The sequence below is a fragment of the Palaemon carinicauda genome, chromosome 1, assembly GCF_036898095.1.
Source record: "Palaemon carinicauda isolate YSFRI2023 chromosome 1, ASM3689809v2, whole genome shotgun sequence".
NCBI classification, from domain to species: Eukaryota; Metazoa; Arthropoda; class Malacostraca; order Decapoda; family Palaemonidae; genus Palaemon; species Palaemon carinicauda.
Window position 1 is genome coordinate 6,692,754 of NC_090725.1, and position 21,644 is coordinate 6,714,397.

Consider the following 21,644-nt stretch of genomic DNA (forward strand, 5'->3'; position numbering starts at 1 on the left):
TAGTGCACCTCGCTCTCAGGAAGTGCATCCTGTCACGCTCTAGCTGCTTGGCGAGTTCCTGTGTGTAGCCTGACTCGCCACTTCTGCCATCCCTCTCTACAGTATCTGTTTGGTTGCTCGCAGCGCAGTTGGGGTGCATTTCCTCAAAGGAGGGGTGACAGAAATTCATGTGTCCAATTGTACATTATGCTACACTTCATTTAATTTATTGTCATGAAATAGTTTAATAACTTATCTTTAAAACATCTTGTTAAAATAGTGATGTCATTAACAGATGTCATTAGTTGATAATTGACCCCATCTCAAACAATCTAGACTCTAGAGAGTATTCCGTATCCTTTAGATGTAAAGTAAATGCAAGATTTCGTACACCAACAGATGGAACTACAAAATATATTCTTGAGCTTTCTTTATAGTTCTTAGGAACACTGATATTGCAAATTATCACATACGAACACTCAAAATGCATGGTTGCAATACGCAGGCACTTACGCAGGGAGGAATCTCATCTGTGTCCCATTCCAAGTTATTACTGCAACTCACAACAAACGTATTGTTGTCATCTGGAAAAACATATGGACTTGGACATACATATGAAACTTTAGAACCAGCTGCAGCAGAGCCTAAGTAATCTGTTGTAGCCAAGTTGTGCTTTGGCGGAGAACCACATTCAGTTTTGGCTGTAAAGACAGAATACAATTGTTTTTAACTAGCACCATTAGAAGGCAAAGAAATTAAAATATTAAACCCTTTATTACATATTTTAATAAACAAAGTATTTTGTTTTACAATATAAAACTTTAGCGATCATGACATTTTTTCACTTGGGTGGTAGAAAAAAAAAATTCTCATAACTTTCTTAGCAACAAATTAATTGCTGAACCCTCATCAATTAAAAGAATCCTCACAACTGCCTAATATCAACAATGAACTTAAAAAGTAGTTTCTGATTTTATGAAATTAGATTAATAAAAAAAAAAAAAATGCTTTTCAATTTCCCTCAGACATTTAGGAGGAAATAAAGAGAATCTCTAAGTACTGGTTCATGTATGAAATGTCTTCTGTACACAACCTTTCCAATAAAATTAAGAAGACTTACTTAGAAAAATACCGAGAGTAGCAGACAGTCCTACGGCTAACAGAAGAGCAATTATTCCGGATACAATAGCAATTATCTTCCATTTTTCATACAAAGGACTTGACTTTTCTTTGGAAGGTCCGGGACTGTTGTCTTCCCTGAAAAAAGGTTGTATATTTCAGCTTGTCTAATAACATCTTTTACATAATTACATTCAATATTAATCTTTTGGAAATAACAGTTCAGTGAATATTTACAATCATCTACTACCAGGAAATTCTATCACAGCTTCTGTTTCCCTGTTATAATCTTTTTAAATGTATTTAGGAACTAACTTAAGCTAAGACAGGGGGATCGGGGTAATTTTAACTATTACTTTTCTTTACTTACTTTACTTTTAAGGCTACTTATCTGGACCTATACAGCAGGGAACCCTACTACTACAGGACCTCCAACAGTCATTTTATCATGTTCGTTTCAAAGTATTCAACATTTCAACATATGTATCTGTCTAATCATCTTATCTAAAAAGTAAGCTGGTCACCAAAGTTTGCTCATTGTGACAGATTGCTGTTGGTAGATCACATTCTGGTGCATTGCTTTTGTAAGGACAGTGAGACAAGCGTCACCAACATCAACTGATAGTTTATTCAAACATGCGTGGGAATATAATACAGGGTGCGGACGGAAAGGTAGCATGGCGTAGGCGCCAATTCAGCTTGAACTTCCCACCAAAATATATGTGTTTTCTCACATGAACAAATACACGAATTGCAAGTAAACAGAAACATGTAATGAAATAATACATATGTCAAATTGTAGCTCTGAGGGAGCGGAATACATATATATAGGAAGCCACGGTGTGGCGAAAGGAGAATTTAAATATAGACAATGTTGAATTTCTGGACGACGGAGGGAGCGGTGTTCTTACAAGTACCCCCCCCCACCCCCCCAAGACATCGGGCGGCGTAGAGGGCTGATGATTAATCTTCGTATCTTTTCGGGCGTCGGAGGGTTCCTCTAGTTTTTGAATGGAGGGGCGCGTCGGCGGTCGGCGTAAGGATCTTTTCCTCTCGTCGTCGTTTGTTGATTTTTCTTTCATTGGGCGTCTTGTTTTGAGGTGGCACTCTTGATCTGCCAGGTCCGGCGGAGGCAGTGTCGCTCCCTTCGAGAAACGCTGGTTTCACGCGGTCTATTGAGACCCAGTCTTCTTGGCCATGCACGACGAGAAGGAAGGCTTTCGTCGTCTTCTTAATTACTCGGTAGGGGCCTCGATAAGGTCTGGTTTGTGGTTGTCGATGGGCGTCGACACGGACGAAAACGTACCCGCAGTCATCCAGGTTCTTTGGCTTGAAATGCCTAGTTCTGTCCTGGTAAGTTTTGAGACATGGCCGGAATTTCCTGGCGATATCCCCAAGATGATCCAGCTGCGTGTCGTCGGTTGATGTGGGAAAGAATTCGCCAGGAACTGCGAGTGCCTCCCCGTAAACCTTTTCGGCGGGCGAAGGCTCACTATCTGCGCGAGGGGCGGTGCGAAGGCCGAGAAGTATCCAAGGAAGTCGTGATTTCCAGTCCCCGTCGGTGCAGCTCGCCATCAGGGACGCCTTGAGGGCGCGATGAGTTCGTTCGACCATGCCGTTTGCCGCGAGGTTGTATGCCGTGATGCTTTGGAGTGTCGTCCCCATCAGGTTTGCCAGAGCGAGCCATATTTCCGATAGGAAAGCGGGGCCTCTGTGTCGTGATGTCGTTAGGAATGCCAAATCTGCTCACCCAGCTTGACAAAAGGGCTTCGGCGCATACTTGAGTCGTAGCTTCGGTCATCGGCGATGCCTCCAACCACCTCGTGGAGCGATCGATGATCGTAAGCAGGTAGCGAGCAGATCCAGAAGGCGGCAATGGTCCCACGACGTCGATGTGTATGTGACCGAAACGTCTTTGTGGTTGGGGAAAATCACCTACCCTCGATTCGGTGTGACGGCTGATTTTGCTTGATTGGCAGTTGATGCATGTCTTCGCCCATTCCCGGGCGTCCTTTTTGATTCCTGGCCAGACTAACTTTTCAGACAGAAGGCGAGCGGTGGTGCGTCCTGAGGGGTGTGAAAGTCCATGGATGATGTCTAATATTTTTCTTCTGCAGGAGGCCGGTATCCAGGGGCGTGGGCGGCCGGTGCTGGCAGTAGAAGCACCATACTGGGTTAGTCCTAGGGTTCGGTCGTGTCGGTTGCGGCGGTTTCTTTCTTGCTAGAGCGTTGATCTCGTCGTCCTCAGGGGCCGTTGCTGAGGAGTCTATGGAAGAGCAGCTGCTGAAGGAGGAGAACGAAGACGATACTAATGATGCTCCGAGGCGAGATGCTTTGGAGGCCTCGTGGAGCTTCCGAGCCTTCGACAGGAGTTCGTTCATCAGAAGCGTGTCGGTGTCTGTCAATTGGGCCCTTACGTCCTGTCGTAGGCGTCGAAGGAAGATCTCACGACAGGCTAATTTCACGCAGTCGGCCGTTGCCGTATGTTTCGGGGAGCATAAGCAGGAGAGGCGTCACCCATGGGCTTGCCGGCGAGGTCCAGGACTTTTTGTGCCCTTGCTGAAACGGAGAGGGAGTAGATACCGATGAGTTTCGTTCTCAGGTCGTCGTATGAAACTTGGCTGGCCTGGGCGTCGAGCCATGGGGAAATCTTGTCGAATACCTCTTCCGGGATGGAGGTGAGAACAATGTCGGCCTTAGCACAGGAGTCGCCGAGTCTAGCGACTCGGAAGAGTACGTCTGCTCTCAGGAACCAGGAGGCGGTGTTGTGTTGAGAAAAGGGCGGCAGTTTGACTTTGGGCGTGGAGGCGAGGCCGCTGGGTGCGATGGGTGTGTTGCTTCCAGCATTGTCGTCAGACGAAGAGTCGGCGAAGAGGTGGGAAGTTGATATGTCGGTTAAGCTCATCCTACTGCCTTACATGCACCGAGGTGTGGGAGAACCAAAGGCTGAAGCTCACGCCTAAGGTAACGGAGTAAAGAGAAGGTAGCACGGCCGTAATAAGTCCGTTAATGGCAAAGCCAAAACCGCTGATGCTACTTCAACTCCGGGGTCACCAGTTGTAAGGACAGTGAGACAAGCGTCACCAACATCAACTGATAGTTTATTCAAACATGCGTGTGAATATAATACAGGGTGCGGACGGAAAGGTAGCATGGCATAGGCGCCAATTCAGGTTGAACTTCCCGCCAAAATATGTGTGTTTTCTCACATGAACAAATACACAAATTGCAAGTAAACAGAAACATGTAATGAAATAAAGGGATTTTGACGAAGGAAAAATCTATTTCTGGGAAGAGGCCTGTGACGCCCAGTGAAAGGTCCTTCTTTGTACCTTTCCTAATATAAATCTTCCAAATATACTAGAGAAAGATAAAAGCATGGATTGCAGAGGTTACAACCCTCGTGCGAACACCTTGTAGGTGTCGTGTATTTAACAAAGGCGTGCGAAAACCACTATTCACAGGCTGTCTTCCATTTAGATAATCCCTCCATCAATGGGGAGGGCCGTGACAGGCCCTAGAGAACATAGTTGAACTACCCCACCGACACCTACCACGCGCGCTCTCTAGGACATCCTTCTGCAAGATCATATGGCTTGGCAAGGAAAAAAGGGGGGAGTCCGTACCAAATAACCGGGAAGGGTTTCACCGGGCGTCACAGGCCTCTTCCCAGAAATAGATTTTTCCTTCGTCAAAATCCCTTTTCTGGGGCGGCCTGTGACGGCCGGTGAAAACGTACCAGAGAATGCCTTCCAAGCCCAATACCATAATAATATAAGGAGAAAACAAACACCATGTAAGCCAATAATATAATAATGTAAGTAAACATAAAATCATAAACTAGCCATAGGCATAGGGGACGTAATGCTAAAATAATATGAAGACAAGGAATCACCTGAGTGTCCAGTCGCAAAAGGTATCAATCTTACATGTCTAAGCATATCTAAACTTTAAAGGAATGGTAATTACAATAACAGTTAAATCATGGCAATTAAACATGGTAAAATAACTTAGGGCTAACGAACCACCCAGGAGAGTGACGACGTGGCGTGAGAGGTGGTTAGGAGGGAGGAGAGAAGAGATGGAATAAATAAATAATCAGAGTTTAATGGGGAGAGACAAGACTCCCCGCTGCAACTGTAGGGTATTTAAGGGCCTGTAAGTTCTTTAGATAGTGGCGTTTGAAAACCATAGGAGATTTCCAACCCGTATATTTTTTAAGGTCATCAAAGTCCATGTTCTGGAAGTAATTGATGGAGGTAGCTATTGACCGTATATCATGAGCATGGGGAAATGATTCCGGGTTAGCGTGTTTAATGAAGTAGAGGATTTGTTGTCTGATACCTTGAATGGTCATAGTACCCCCTTGTTCCCTGATAAATAAGGGGCCAGACGAGCGGGTGGCAGATCTAGCTAAAAAGGTCCTGAGAGTAGTGACTGGACACAGCGAAGGATCCTGGGGAAGAGAGATAATCTTCCAAGGGGACCACCTATTTTGAGGGTCCTCATTTTTAGCTAGGAAAGCTCTGTCTGGGGAAAGCAGTACTTCGCCTGTAGGGAGGAAATCTATGTTTTCCGGGTTACGTGAGAGAGCTGCTAGTTCTGAGATTCTAGCACCTGAGGCCATAGCTGTTAGAAATAAGAGTCTTCCTAAACAGAGTGATATAAGAGCAGGACTCATTGTCTGTGTCCGACGCGAGTTTGAGGACATTGTTCAGAGACCAAGAGACTTTTTGCGGCCGATCCAAAGGCCGAAGCCTAGCACATGCTTTTGGAATAGATGAGAAATAGGAATCAGTCAGGTTAATGTTAAACCCAACCAGGAAGATCTTCAAAGCTGACTTGATGGTAGTTATAGTGCTAGCTGCCAAGCCCTTGTCAAATAGGAACCTAAAATACGAGATGGCTAAATTCGGAGTCATACGAGTGTGGTCTAAATTCTTTAGGAAATCTGCTAATTTCTTAACAGCCGAATCATATTGACGAATTGTCGAGTCTCTTTTGTCCGGTTCGATGAAGAGAACGTTTTCCGGGTCAATGTTTGCGTCTTTATGAGCTGCAAACTTCATGAAGTCCACAAAGTTAGGGTTTTGGCTATCCTTGAGGAATCTGACAGTCTGTGTTTGGATTACTTGGGTTAGTTTGGGGAATGGAATCCGGAAGGGTTGGAGTTTCAACTCTAGGAGGAGAGGAAACCAACTGCTCTTTGGCCAGTGAGGTGCTACCAAGGCCACTGCCCCCCGGAAGGAGCGTAGTTTGTGCAATACTTTCATTAGAAGATTCACTGGTGGAAATAGGTAAATCTTCCTCCAATGGTTCCAATCCAGGGTTAATGCGTTTATGGCATAAGCCTGAGGGTCCATGTTTGGTGTCACATAACACGGAAGTTTGTGATTCATCTGAGTTGCGAATAGATCTACCTGAAGGCCCGGAACCAGCCTGAGTATCCACCGGAATGAAATTATGTTCAGAGACCATTCTGATTCTAGTGGTTTCGTCCTGGATAGTGAGTCCGCTATCACATTCTGGACTCCCGCTAGGTGGGTTGCTGACAGGAACCAGTTCTTTTCTGCTGCCAAGGCAAAGATAGTGACCAGGATCTGATTCAGGTTGGGCGACTTGGATCCTCCCCTGTTGATGCAGTGTACTACGGCTGTGCTGTCTGACACTACTCTGATGTGGGTCGACCTCAGAGGAGAGAGTCTCTTCAGGGTCAAGAGCACTGCCATGGCTTCGAGAACATTGATATGGAAGTGTTTCATGGCGGGTGACCAAGAGCCCTGAAACATCTGACGTTCGTAGTAACCCCCCCATCCACTCAGAGACGAGTCTGTATGAATTGTCACTTGTGGGGGTGGGAATTGAAGAGGAACCGATTTGGAGAGGTTCTTCGGTTCGGACCATGGCTGTAGTCTCATTTTCAAGACAGAGGGGATCTTCGAGACCTTGTCTCTTAAAGGTACTGTGGCTCTCTTTCTCCAAACTCGATTGATGTCTTCGAGTTTGGCTTTCAATAGTCGATCTGTTACTGAAGTGAATTGAAGAAGGCCGAGGATTCTTTCTAAGGCTCTTCTGGACACCTGTTTGTGTTTGAGAAAATTCTTGATCTTGGAAGCTATTTCTCTTACCTTTTTGGGAGGTAGAGCCAGCTTGTGCCGTGCAAGGTCCCACTGTATGCCTAACCATTCGAAGCGGTCTGATGGTAGTAGGCGGGATTTTTGGAGATTGACCCAAAATCCCAGGTTGGCGAGAAAACTATGTACTTTCTTTGTAGCTCTGTTGCATTCCAGGGCTGACCGAGCCCAAATAAGCCAATCGTCCAGATAAGCAACGATCTGAATCCCTTGGTTCCCGAGTTGTTCTAACACTGTCTCTCCCAGTTTCGTGAATATCCTGGGTGCAATGTTGAGGCCGAAGGGCATGACTTTAAACGCAAAGGCTTTCCTGCCTAGACAGAAACCTAGGTAAGGAGAGAAGCTTCGAGCTATTAGTACGTGATAATAGGCGTCGGTAAGATCGATAGAGGTGGTGACGGCCCCACGGGGAAGCAGGGTCTGTACCTGAGAGATGGTCAACATCCGGAACCTGTCGCAGAGGATGTAAGAATTTAGCTTTGACAAGTCCAGGACCACTCTCAATGCCGACAAGCCTTTCTTCGGAACTGTGAACAGGCGGCCTTGGAACTTCAGCGATCAAACCCGTTTGATTGCTTTCTTCTTTAGTAACTCGGTGGTGTACTCTCTCAGAATGGTAGTGGGTCTCTGGAAGAAGGCCACTGGTGGAGGAGGAGAACCTTGTGACCATTTCCACCCCAAGCCTTTGGAGACTATGCTGCGAGCCCATGGACTGAAGGTCCATTGGTCTTGAAAGTGGTAAAGTCTCCCCCCTACCGGGACTATATCATTGCGAGGGAGTGAATCTAGGTTCCTTCCCTCCTCGAGAACCCCTTGTCCTAGGTCCGCCTTGTTGACGGAACTGTCCTCTAGCCCTGTAGCTACCTCTCTGGTGTCCACGAAAGGGACCTGAGGGTTCGTAGCTAGGGTTGTATGCGGGTGAGGGCATCCAAACGGGGTTGGGTTGGGTACCTGGGGGAGCAGTGAGGTAGACCACCTGTTGAGGGTGCTTCGGTTGTAGAGGTGACGAAGCAGCGGGAGACTGTAAAGACTAGTAGGTAACCGACGATTGCTGGTAATGACCTCGGCTCGTCTTGTAAGGGGCAAACCTGTTTCTTCCTGAAGGTGGTTTGCTTTTGAACCTCAACCCTCCTTTTGGCAGTGAGGCCCCACCTCGCTTGCAAATTTTGGTTTGCTCTCGCAGCGTCTTGTAGTACCTTGTTCACCTCCTCCTGAGGAAAAAGGTTCTTACCCCAGCAGGGGGAAGCTATCAGTCTGTTCGGTTCATGCCTGATCGAGGCCTCAGATAGAACGTGTTTCCTGCAACTAACCCGAGCCGAACAAAACTCGTGTAAGTCGATTTGGAAGGACAGAGACAGGTTCTTTGTGAATACCCGGAACAAGATCTCTGTCGGATAAAACGAGGCTAGAGACTCCACGGAGGTAATGGAGTGGAGAGACCTAGCTAACCTATTCCGTGCCTCAAACTCAGTCTTGAGAAGATTTTCTGGTAATTTGGGAAGCTTCTCGGAAAACAGATTAAGAGGCGCAGTCTGGGTCTAACTTCCCTACTGTGAAAGTAGAGGGGGCATCATCCAAGATAGTAACGGTACTCGGAATGAGCATGGAGGTGGGGTCCGTCTCTTTAAGAGCCGGCATGGCAGAACCTTCTTTGATAGCTTGAAAAGTAAGAGCTGCCACTTTATCTGTAATAGGCAAGGTAATAACTGGAGAAGCTGTAAATATGGTGTAGGCTCCTTTGTGTGGGGTGAGCTTGGAATTAGTGCACCCCCAGTCTGACAACGTCCTGGCCCAGAGAGCTTGGGCCTGCTCTTTAGGAAATATTACAGTTTCCTTCGGTACCTTGTCTAACCTAACCAAGGCATGTTCTTTCAATCGGATGAAGCCGTTGAATGGGAATTCTAGTCCCAGAGGGTAAAATTCTAGGTCCTCTAGAGGACGGGTGCCTATGCCCTCCAGAGTTATGGCACCATCAATATATGGAGCATGTAAGGCAAACTTCCAAGGGTTGTTTTTCTCGAAGGGGGATAACTTCGATGCGTCCGGGGCTGAAGGAGGAGGCATCTGAGTTTAGGAATGGATGAGACTCGCCACCATATCTTTGAGCTCCGTCATAGCTCCTTGGTCTGTCCTAGACTGTTGTTGTAGATGCTGTTGTATCTGTTCTTTCACAATATCCCTGACCATGGCGGCGGATAAAGCGGGCTCCCGAGCCCGATCCTCTAACGAAGCCCTGGACTTAGTGGACTTCGACTTTTTAGGAGTCACGGTTTTAGGTACAGTAGTATGAACATCAGGATCCTTTGAGGGTCCCGGGACCGGCGACACTGATAATGGCAAAGCTGAAGGCTTAAAGGTACGTAGTGGCTTCACCTTGGGTCATACAGGAACAGAGGGACCTCGAGGAGAAGCCGTAGGTTTATCAAAGCCGTGAAAGGAAGTAGTAGAGGAAGGAGTGTGGGGTGAAAGGGGGTTCACCAACTCATCACCACCTACCTGCTCATCCATGGGTTCGTCGTCCAGATCTAAAAAGGGCTCGGCCTCCGTCACTAAAACCTCTTCCTCCGTTAGAATGGTTGCTCTAACCACCTCAATTAACGGGGCCGCTGTCTCCGGTGGAACTGCTGCAGTAGTAGAGCCTGGGAATAGGCAAGAAGCCATGTCTCCATCAAGGTGATAGGGTGCGCCAGACGGCGCATTCCTCCCAAAACCTGACACCCAAGGACGGAGAGTAGCTCTTGCCTCCCGGAGAGATTCATCATCAGCCTGAAAGAGGAGAGGGGATTAATGATGAAGCAAAAACCGATGTAAATATATAAAGACCAATTAATTCCTCGCAAAGGATATTAACAGGAACAAACTAGAACCAACTTACCTCCTCGCTCAGGAGTAGGGATGACAGCTCATAGCAGAGCATGCATGACTCCGGGAACCATATCATGTAGGGGGCTTGTCCCGGTTCCCGAGAGAAGGATATGGCGCAATGGGCATGGGACCGGCATAGATCATGGCCCATGGGATCAGTAAAGGCAGAGGAGCAGCCCTTGGCAGCGCAGCGGACTTTCTGTAAAAGAAAGAAGACATAAGTCTGGATGTTCCTTGAGATTCTGGTCAGTGACATATGAATCCACAGAAAACACTTAAATCTTAATTATGTGTGAGTATGGTAGTAGATAGCACCTTAATATATTAGGAAATTATATTAATAATCAGTAACCATGTAACATGAATCTATAATCTTCATCGGTATCACATTGTTAACTCCGGTTCTGAACGTCTAATTGATCTCTGTTTGTACCGGAGATCCGGTAGCAAAGGCCAGTCATCGTGATATCGTGACCGTCACCGGTACGATAACATTAACCTCAATTCTGAATGTCTGAGTTATCTCCAGTGAAGCCAGAGATTCGATGAAAAAAGGGCCCGTAATAGTGTAATTGTGATCAAACATGACAAAGGTTCGTGTGCAAAAGGCCTCAGCCGGAGACTGAGTGCCGGATTTCACCGTTGCACTCCAAATATCTGACTAGTTCTCACCCAATGAGTATCCATTATAGCGGAGTATAACTCAAGGCGAAGCTAAGGGTGTCGGTATAAAACGACCCCAATTAATGACTCGTACACTAACGTACCTATTAATAGTGCTAGCTATATTAACAGTAACCACATCAATAAAACGTGTATAACATTAAACGTACTATCATCAACTCGGATAATAAGAGGAGGCCTGAATAACTCGTGATCGTAAAGAAACTGAAAACGGGAAATCCACCTCTCTTACTCGAGCTAATAAAGAAAACGAGAGAAGGGGTAACTCATATCTGTAGAACAGGAAACGAGCACTCTATGCTCTCGCTCTCAAGGTTACATAATAAAAAACCAACATCACACAATAATATGATAAGAAAAATAATAAAATTGATTGCTTTTTTCTTAGTAATTGTAATAACCAAGAACGAAGAATAACAACGACGTAACAAATAAACAAAGATATAGTCTAAATCGAGCTTTCCTGAGGCGAGTACAAAACTAACAGACTAAATCGCTATTCTTCGTAGGTCCAAATTGGACTTGCTAGCAAATAAATACCATAGTAAAAACTAATAATAATTAATGATAATACAAATGGTCATAAAACGTAAGTGATATAACCTAGATGACAGACTACCAGATGGGCAATAATAACTTGAAAATTTACCGAAGGGAACATAACCCAAAATGGCTGCCGATACCGAGGCAGGACAATCGCTTCCAAAACTAAAAACCACAATACTGGAAACAGAAAAAATGCCCGGTACTGCAATAAGCTGTCAAAACAAACTATGGTACTTAACATTGGTAAGGGTGAAGTAGCAACATCAGTCATGTTGAATTAACGAGAAACCCTTCGAAAAACACTGTGCAAAAACAATCTCAACTTGCGGGCAAGTCCAAAAACAGAAAGATGTCCTAGAGGGCGCGCGTGATAGGTGTCGGTGGGGTAGTTCAACTATGTTCTCTAGGGCCTGTCACGGCCCTCCCCATTGATGAAGGGATTATCTAAATGGAAGACAGCCTGTGAATAGTGGTTTTCGCACGCCTTTGTTAAATACACGACACCTACAAGGTGTTTGCGCGAGGGTTGTAACCTCTGCATTCCATGCTTTTATCTTTCTCTAGTATATTTGGAAGATTTATATTAGGAAAGGTACAAAGAAGGACCTCTCACCGGCCGTCACAGGCCGCCCCAGAAATACATATGTCAAATTGTAGCTCTGAGGGAGCGGAATACATATATATAGGAAGCCACGGTGTGGCGAAAGGAGATTTTAAATATAGACAATCTGTTGAATTTCAGGACAACGGAGGGAGCGGAGTCCTTACAAGTACTCCCCCCCCCCCCCCAGACATCGGGCGGCGTAGAGGGCTGATGATTAATCTTCATTATCTTTTCGGGCGTCGGAGGGTTCCTCTAGTTTTTGAATGGAGGGGCGCGTCGGCGGTCGGCGTAAGGATCTTTTCCTCTCGTCGTCGTTTGTTGATTTTTCTTTCATTGGGCGTCTTGTTTTGAGGTGGCACTCTTGATCTGCCAGGTCCGGCGGAGGCAGTGTCGCTCCCTTCGAGAAACGCTGGTTTCACGCGGTCTATTGAGACCCAGTCTTCTTGGCCATGCACGACGAGAAGGAAGGCTTTCGTCGTCTTCTTAATTACTCGGTAGGGGCCTCGATAAGGTCTGGTTAGTGGTTGTCGATGGGCGTCGACACGGACGAAAACGTACCCGCAGTCATCCAGGTTCTTTGGCTTGAAATGCTTAGTTCTGTCCTGTTAAGTTTTGAGACATGGCCTGAATTTCCTGGCGATATCCCCAAGATGATCCAGCTGCGTGTCGTTGGTTGATGTGGGAAAGAATTCGCCAGGAACTGCGAGTGCCTCCCCGTAAACCTTTTCGGCGGTCGAAGGCTCGCCATCTGCGTGAGGGGCGGTGCGAAGGCCGAGAAGTACCCAAGGAAGTCGTGATTTCCAGTCCCCGTCGGTGCAGCTCGCCATCAGGGACGCCTTGAGGGCGCGATGAGTTCGTTCGACCATGCCGTTTGCCGCGGGGTTGTATGCCGTGGTGCTTTGGAGTGTCGTACCCATCAGGTTTGCCAGAGCGAGCCATATTTCCGAGAGGAAAGCGGGGCCTCTGTGTCGTGATGTCGTTAGGAACGCCAAATCTGCTCACCCAGCTTGACAAAAGGGCTTTGGCGCATACTTGAGTCGTAGCTTCGGTCATCGGCGATGCCTCCAACCACCTCGTGGAGCGATCGATGATCGTAAGCAGGTAGCGAGCAGATCCAGAAGGCGGCAATGGTCCCACGACGTCGATGTGTATGTGACCGAAACGTCTTTGTGGTTGGGGAAAATCACCTACCCTCGATTCGGTGTGACGGCTGATTTTGCTTGATTGGCAGTTGATGCATGTCTTCGCCCATTCCCGGGCGTCCTTTTTGATTCCTGGCCAGACTAACTTTTCAGACAGAAGGCGAGCGATGGTGCGTCCTGAGGGGTGTGAAAGTCCATGGATGATGTCGAATATTTTTCTTCTGCAGGAGGCCGGTATCCAGGGGCGTGAGCGGCCGGTGCTGGCGGTAGAAGCACCATGCTGGGTTAGTCCTAGGGTTCGGTCGTGTCGGTTGCGGCGGTTTCTTTCTTGCTAGAGCGTTGATCTCGTCGTCCTCAGGGGCCGTTGCTGAGGAGTCTATGGAAGAGCAGCTGCTGAAGGAGGAGAACGAAGACGATACTAATGATGCTCCGAGGCGAGATGCTTTGGAGGCCTCGTGGAGCTTCTGAGCCTTCGACAGGAGAGTTCGTTCATCGGAAGCGTGTTGGTGTCTGTCAATTGGGCCCTTACGTCCTGTGGTAAGCGTCAAAGGAAGATCTCACGAGATAGGCTAATTTCGCGCAGTCGGCCGTTGCCGTATGTTTCGGGGAGCATAAGCAGGAGAGGTGTCACCCATGGGCTTGCCGGCGAGGTCCAGGACTTTCTGTGCCCTTGCTGAAACGGAGAGGGAGTAGATACCGATGAGTTTTGTTCTCAGGTCATCGTATGAAACTTGGCCGGCCTGGGCGTCGAGCCATGGGGAAATCTTGTCGAATACCTCTTCCGGGATGGAGGCGAGAACAATGTCGGCCTTAGCATAGGAGTCGCTGAGTCTAGCGACTCTGAAGAGTACGTCTGCTCTCAGGAACCAGGAGACGGTGTTGTGTTGAGAAAAGGGCGGCAGTTTGACTTTGGGCGTGGAGGCAAGGCCGCTGGGCGTGATGGGTGTGTTGCTTCCGGCATTGTGGTCAGACGACAAGTCGGCGAAGAGGTGGGAAGTTGGTATGTCGGTTAAGCTCATCCTACTGCCTTACATGCACCGAGGTGTGGGAGAACCAAAGGCTGAAGCTCACGCCTAAGGTAACGGAGTAGAGAGAAGGTAGCACGGCCGTAATAAATACGTTAATGGCAAAGCCAAAACCGCTGATGCTACTTCAACTCCGGGGTCACCAGTTGTAAGGACAGTGAGACAAGCGTCACCAACATCAACCGATAGTTTATTCAAACATGCGTGGGAATATAATACAGGGTGCGGACGGAAAGGTAGCATGGCGTAGGCGCCAATTCAGCTTGAACTTCCCGCCAAAATATATGTGTTTTCTCACATGAACAAATACACGAATTGCAAGTAAACAGAAACATGTAATGAAATAATACATATGTCAAATTGTAGCTCTGAGGGAGCGGAATGCATATATATAGGAAGTCACGGTGTGGCGAAAGGAGAATTTAAATATAGACAATTTGTTGAATTTCTGGACGACGGAGGGATCGGTGTCCTTACATTTCAAATACGTAAATAAGTGGAGAAAATTCCACCTCTAAAATAAATCCGCTGCCGAAATTTTAAGAGGGGATGGTGAAGTATATACCCTTCCTGGTTATCTACGAGATGTAGATGTATTTTTGGAAATTTGAATTACTTATATTCGTTTTATTAGTATTTGATTATAATGATAAGAATAAATTTAGGAATATGAATGCATTTTCATCCTAATTTTTTTTTTTTTTTTGTTAGAATAATATCTAACTCGCATCAAATTAAGGGTGAAGTCTTTATTAATCAACTTACCTGTACTTGTATAAGGCCGCTATAATCTTTATAGAAGATTAATGTTCGAACTAAAAAGTTCACTTTATAACGGAAGGAACACACGATCCAAGGATACGTTTGATAGTAATCGTGTAACGACTTGAGCTCAACCGATTCTTCCAGTCCGATTCAACTTGAGAACAACTCCCGTTTTCTTTCCTTTGTTAGAATACTCTCGAACAATCTTTGAAAAATAAAGACGGGAAATCAAAACTGTTTCCTTAAAAGGAATACATTTACCATTTAAGTAATTAATTCAATTAGAATACAAAAAGGGAAAGTTAAAAATTTACATTTAATATTAACAAATGGCAATCATTCAGTTTACTTTTCGTCCATGACCGAACACCAAAACAAAACAGAAAGTAAGAACGACCAAATTAGTCAATTCGACTATTTCCCATAAATGCAATTACCATTCTCCAATCAACTATTTCTACATCTTCCCCAAACAACAAAAAGAAAAGTGGTTACACAAAGAACCATTTTGACAGATCAACTCTACAACAAAGAACACTTACAAAACGAAAAAAAATATTGTTTACAATCTACCCTCCCGAGCTAAGTTTCTTATCAAGTTTCTGGAGGCAAGAGCAGTACTGCGGGTAGGCCTGGTAGATACTTCATCCGGCGAAGCTGTTCCAGTGTCAGGTATTTCATGTCTCAAAATTACCAACATTGTCCTCTTGTTCAATTTGAACATTTAAATTAGGATAATTAAGCTCAGAATATAATTCTAAAGGTATTAAAAAACTAACATTAATTACGTTTTCAGTTTTATCAGGTTTAACAATACGAACAGTATGAACAACCCCTTCGTCGTCACTGAATGTTTCAACAATTCTAACTAATGGCCAATAAGTTCTAGATCTTGAAGGCAATTTAAAGAGCAATTTCCCCTTTTTCCCCCCACTTTCTTGGAGGCTGAAAAGAAGATCTGTCCTTTTCCTTTAAACTTAATAGATATTCAGAAAGCCACTTTTCCTTAAAGCTTTCGTAAAGTCCATCCCTAGTTTCCAAAGTATGAGCAAGGAGAGAAGAATACTCATTCTCCTCATCATACCCCCACTCAGGAACTTGTTCAGAATCACCAAACATTAAAGAAGGAATAAATCTGCCAACCAAGAAATGATTAGGAGAAATTATATCTAACTCATTCTCACCAGATCTATAAGTTAAAGGCCTATTATTTAAAATTTTCTGAATGTCAGAGAGTCAAGTGACAAATTCAGAGAATGAAGGAGTATATCTACCAAGAGTTTTAAAAAGGCAATGCTTCACTGTTTTAATTAATCTTTCCCAAACAGCACCATACCACGCTGCGTACACAGGGATAGTCTTATGTGAAATTGAAGCGCCCCTAAACTTCTCCTCAAACTCAGAAGTAGTAAGTAAATGTTCAATTATATTACCAGCCTGTAAAAAAGATTTGGCATTGTCAGAATAAACAGCGACAGGAACACCAAACCTATTAGAAAACCTAATGAAAGCCAATATAAATTCCGAAGTTGACAGACTGGACAACTTCCAAATGTATAGCTCAAGTGAAAATATGAATGTACGCCTTAAATTTTTCTCCATTTTTCTCCTTCAACCATAAGTAGCCTGTATAATCTACACCAGTATGAGCAAAAGGCACACTCAAATTAACCCTGGAAAAAGGAAGCGAAGAAGGAGAAGGGTACTTTGCTGTGCTAGCATTATAACGCTTGCATACAATACAATCCTTCAGGACAGACAAAACTGCTTGCCTGGCCTTTACAATCCACAAACCATGCATGCACAAAAAACTAAGAGTGGATTGCAAACCCATATGCATAGACTTACATTGGGCATAATAAATTAACAACCGAGTCAAATGATGCTTCTTGTCCACAAGAATAGGATTGACAATATCAAATTTTAAAGTAATATTCTTGTCAATCCGACCTTTAGTTCGCATTATACCATTCACGTCCAAAAGCAAATTGAACTGCCTAACTAAAGGTGGAACTTCCACTGAAGAATCTCTACTCCTCAGATAAGATAATTCAAGAGGAAAAGCTTCCTCTTGCATCAACGTTAGAAGGTAATTAGAAGCTGCCTCAACAGGGTAGGCTTGAATTTTCCTAAACTTATGTACAACAGTAAATAGCTTAGAAACTACACTTATAAGTCTAGAAAAACTAGAAAAATTACTAATATTTACAAGAGGTTCCTTTTTAGGGAACATTACAGGAGAAATTAAGTCACCCTTCATATTATCAGGAATACAACCCAAAAGACCCTTAGGCCACTCGTCAGGAGAATTCAACCAAGAAGGCCCTTTGATCCAAAGACTGAAATTTTCAAGAAAGTGCTTACTAGCACAAGGTTTAGTTAGTAAATCAGCCTGATTGCTAGATGAAGGAATATAAGCTAATGAAACTCTACAAAATCTATCAAAATCCTATCTAACAGACTAGAAATTTCCTTCAACATGTTATTTTCATTAGTAAAATAAATTTTTGATTATACTTACCCGATAATCATGTAGCTGTCAACTCCGTTGCCCGACAGAATTCTACGGGAGGGATACGCCAGCTATCACTATACTAGAAGGGGGTGTACTCACAAGCGCCACCTGTGGCCAGGTACTACAGTACTTGTTGTTGACGCCACCTCACTTTTTCCTCGGTCCACTGGTTCTCTATGGGGAGGAAGGGTGGGTCAATTAAATCATGATTATCGGGTAAGTATATTCAAAAATTTATTTTACTAATGAAAATAACATTTTTCAATATTAAACTTACCCGATAATCATGTAGCTGATTCACACCCAGGGGGGTGGGTGAAAAACCAGTGTACAAGACTAAAGGATAGCTAAGTATCCCGTATTTCATATAATCAGTTATCCACAATAACAATGAAATAAAAAGTACCTGGTAAGGAAGTCGACTTGAACCGTTACTCTGCCTTTAATAAGATCGTCTTCCTTACTGAGCGCAGCGTTCCTCTTGGAAGGCTGAATCAACTCAAAGGTGCTAAAGTATACAGGGCTGCAACCCATACTAAAGGACCTCATCACAACCTTTAACCTCGGCGCTTCTCAAGAAAGAATTGACCACCCGCCAAATCAACAAGGATGTGGAAGGCTTCTTAGTCGACCGTACAACCCATAAAAAGTATTCAAGAGAAAGGTTAAAAGGTTATGGGATTATGGGAATGTAGTGGCTGAGCCCTCGCCTACTACTGCATTCGTTGCTACGAATGGTCCCAGGGTGTAGCAGTACTCGTAAAGAGACTGGACATCTTTGAGATAGAATGATGCGAACACTGACTTGCTTCTCCAATAGGTTGCATCCATAACACTCTGCAGAGAATGGCTCTGTTTGAAGGCCACTGAAGTAGCCACAGCTCCCACTTCATGTGTCCTTACCTTCAGCAAAGCAAGGTCTTCTTCCTTCAGATGAGAATGTGTTTCTCTAATCAGAAGCCTGAATAGTAAGAAACTGAGTTCTTAGAACTTGGAAAAGAAGGTTTCTTGATAGCACACTATAAGGCTTCTGATTGTCCTTGTAAAGGTTAAGACCTTTTTAGATAGTACCTAAGAGCTCTAACTGGGCAAAGTACTCTCTTCAGTTCATTCCCCACCAAGTTGGACAGGCTTGGGATCTTGAACGACTTAGGCCAAGGACGTGAAGGAAGCTCGTTTAGCAAAAACCGAGCTGCAAGGAACATGTAGCCGTTTCAGATGTGAAAACAATGATCCTGCTGAAGGCGTGGATCTCACTTACTCTTTTAGCTGTTGTCAAGCACACGAGGAAAAGAGTTTTTAATGTGAGGTCCTAAAAAGAGGCTGATTGGAGAGGTTCAAATCTTGATGACATAAGGAACCTTAGGACCACGTCTAGATTCCAGCCTGGAGTGGACAACCGACGTTCCTTTGAGGTCTCAAAAGACCTAGGGAGGTCCTGTAGATCTTTGTTGGTGGAAAGATCCAAGCCTCTGTGGCGGAAAACCGCTGCCAACATACTTCTGTAACCCTTGATCGTAGGAGCTGAAAGGGATCTTACTTTCCTTAGATATAACAGGAAGTCAGCAATCTGGGTTACAGTGGTACTGGTTGAGGAAACTGCATTGGTCTTGTACCAGCTACGGAAGACTTCCCCTTGAGACTGATAGATTCTGAGAGTGGATGTTCTCCTTGCTTTGGCAATCGCTCTGGCTGCCTCCTTCGAAAAGCCCCTAGCTCTTGAGAGTCTTTCGAAAGTCTGAAGGCAGTCAGACGAAGAGCGTGGAGGATTGGGTGTACCTTCTTTACGTGAGGTAGACTTAGAAGGTTCACTCCTAGAGGAAGAGTCCTGGGAATGTCGACCAGCCATTGCAGTACCTCTAAGAACCATTCTCTCGCGGGCCAGAGCGGAGCCAACCAACGTCAGCCGTGTCCCTTTGTGAGAGGAGAACTTCTGAAGTACCCTGTTGACAATCTTGAACGGCGGGAATGCATACAGGTCGAGATGGAACCAATCCAGCAGAAAAGCATCCACGTGAACTGCTGCTGGGTCTGGAATCGGAGAACAATACAACAGAGAGTCTCTAGGTTATCGAGGTAGCGAACAGATCTATGGTTGGCTGACCCCACAGGGCCCAAAGTCTGCTGCAAACATTCTTGAGAAGGGTCCACTCTGTGGGGATGACCTGACCCTTCCGGCTGAGGTGATCTGCCATGACATTCATACCGCCCTGAATGAACCTCGTTACCAGTTAGCTTTCGATCTTTAGACCAGATGAGTAGGTCCCTTGCGATCTAGAACAACTTCCACGAAAGAGTCCCTCCCTGCTTGAAGATGTAAGCCAGGGCTGTGGTGTTGTCAGAGTCCACCTCCACCACTTTGTTAAGCTGGAGGGACTTGAAGTTTATCAAGGCCAGAATAACCGCCAACAACTCCTTGCAATTGATGTGAAGTGTCCTTTGCTCCTGATTCCATGTTCCCGAGCATTCTTGTCCGTCCAAAGTCGCACCCCAGCCCGTGTCTGATGCGTCCGAGAGGAGACGGCGGTCGTGTTTCTGAACAGCCAAAGGTAGACTTCCTTGAGAAGAAAGCTGTTCTTACACAACGCGAGAGAAGACCTCCTCTCTTCGGAAACAGGAACTGAGACCGTCTCTAGCGTCATGTCCTTTATCCAGTGAGCAGCTAGATGATACTGAAGGGGGGGGAGGTGGAGTCTCCCTAACACGATGAACAGGGCCAGCGATGAAAGTGTCCCTGTTAGACTCATCCACTACCTGACTGAGCATCGGTTCCTTCTCAGCATGCTCTGGATGCATTCTAGGGCTTGGAAGATCCTTGGGGCCGACGGAGAAGCCCGAAAAGCTCGACTCTGAAGATCCATACCCAAGGAGACAATGGTCTGGGATGGGACGAGCTGAGACTCCTCAAAATTGACCAGGAGGCCCAGTTCCTTGGTCAGATCCATAGTCCATTAGAAAATCTCCAGACAGCGACGACTTGTGGGAGCTCTTAAAAGCCAGTCGTCTGACGGAGCCGGACACAAGATCATGGTACTGCTGCACAGTCTGTGAACTGTCAACCATGGGCAAGAGAGGAAGTACAGTGACAACCCGAATCTGTTTAGACTGTCTGGGTCGTACAGACAACTCCTTATCGGGTTGCTGAGGTTGCCGCACTGCGTCACAACAAGTCACTTCTGCTGGTTGTTGAACGTCTTCCCCGTGACACATTGACTCCGTAAACAAAAAATCCTCTAACAAGGACTAAGCTTGGACTGCATGTCTTGCAACACAGATCAAGGTCTATGGGAGCAGGTGTGGTAACAGACGGGATTAGCGACTGAAGTGGAACCATTACCTTCCCTGGAAGCATGTTATGCTTAAATAAAAGTCCATAGGAGGCTACGCAGCTAAAGGCTCCCTCCAAATGACAGAGTCCTCAAGGGAATATCAGAAGGAGGGAGAAAAGAACTTTCTCATCTACAGGGACCATATCCTAGAAAAGCTAAGTTCTCTCAGTGAGGGTTTCACTGGTGCAAAAGCAGCAGACTAGAAGGCAACGTTATGAAACTGCTTGCCAGTCTAGTGAGTTGGCAACAACCAAAGATGTGTGACTGAGAAGCATGCGGTAAGGTATGCAGAGCATGTTGTATGCAGAGTATGCTTGTATGCAGAGCATGCTGAATGCAGAGCATGCTGTATGCAGAGCATGTTGTATGCAGAGCATGCTGTATGCAGAGCATGCTGTATGTAGAGCATGTTGTATGCAGAGCATGCTGAATGCAGAGCATGCTGTATGCAGAGCATGCTGTATGCAGAGCATGTTGTATGCAGAGCATGCTGTAAGCAGAGCATGCTGTATGTAGAGCATGTTGTAAGGTAAGCAGAGCGTGTGCATGGCGTTTAACATTTCTCAGAAATTCCATGACCAGTGCTAGAGTGCTTTATGCATGCTTGCATGGGGTTTTAATATCAACATAATATTTACCTTACATTCATAACTCATGATCATATTTTTGCCATATTTTGCGATATTGTTAAAAATATATTGCAAGGAATACAAATATATTTTTATAAGTAATACAAATAACCTCCATTATCATAATGTTTGAAAATGGAGGTAAGGTATGCTGAACAGCAGAGTCAGAACGAGCTGGAACAACAATAGTTGTGGTTTCCTCTTCAAGACTCTGTTGAGGGAACACCTGAGGCTCAGTCTGCAAAGGCTGATCAAAAGAAGTAGCAGAAGGTAGGCGCATGGGTGGAGGAGGCTGACTCCTGGCATGA

At 45.4% G+C, this 21,644-nt stretch overlaps 1 protein-coding gene across 1 annotated transcript in view; it reads right to left on the reverse strand.

The window, feature by feature from the left end:
• Positions 1–21,644, reverse strand: part of LOC137641385 (uncharacterized) — a 58,916-nt gene that overhangs the window by 8,343 nt on the left and 28,929 nt on the right. The window contains exons 3-4 of the mRNA XM_068373904.1: positions 1,100–1,236; positions 493–680 (exon numbers count right to left, since the gene is read on the reverse strand). Of these exons, the coding sequence (XP_068230005.1) occupies positions 493–680; positions 1,100–1,236 (325 nt within the window). The remainder of the gene's footprint in view (positions 1–492; positions 681–1,099; positions 1,237–21,644) is intronic.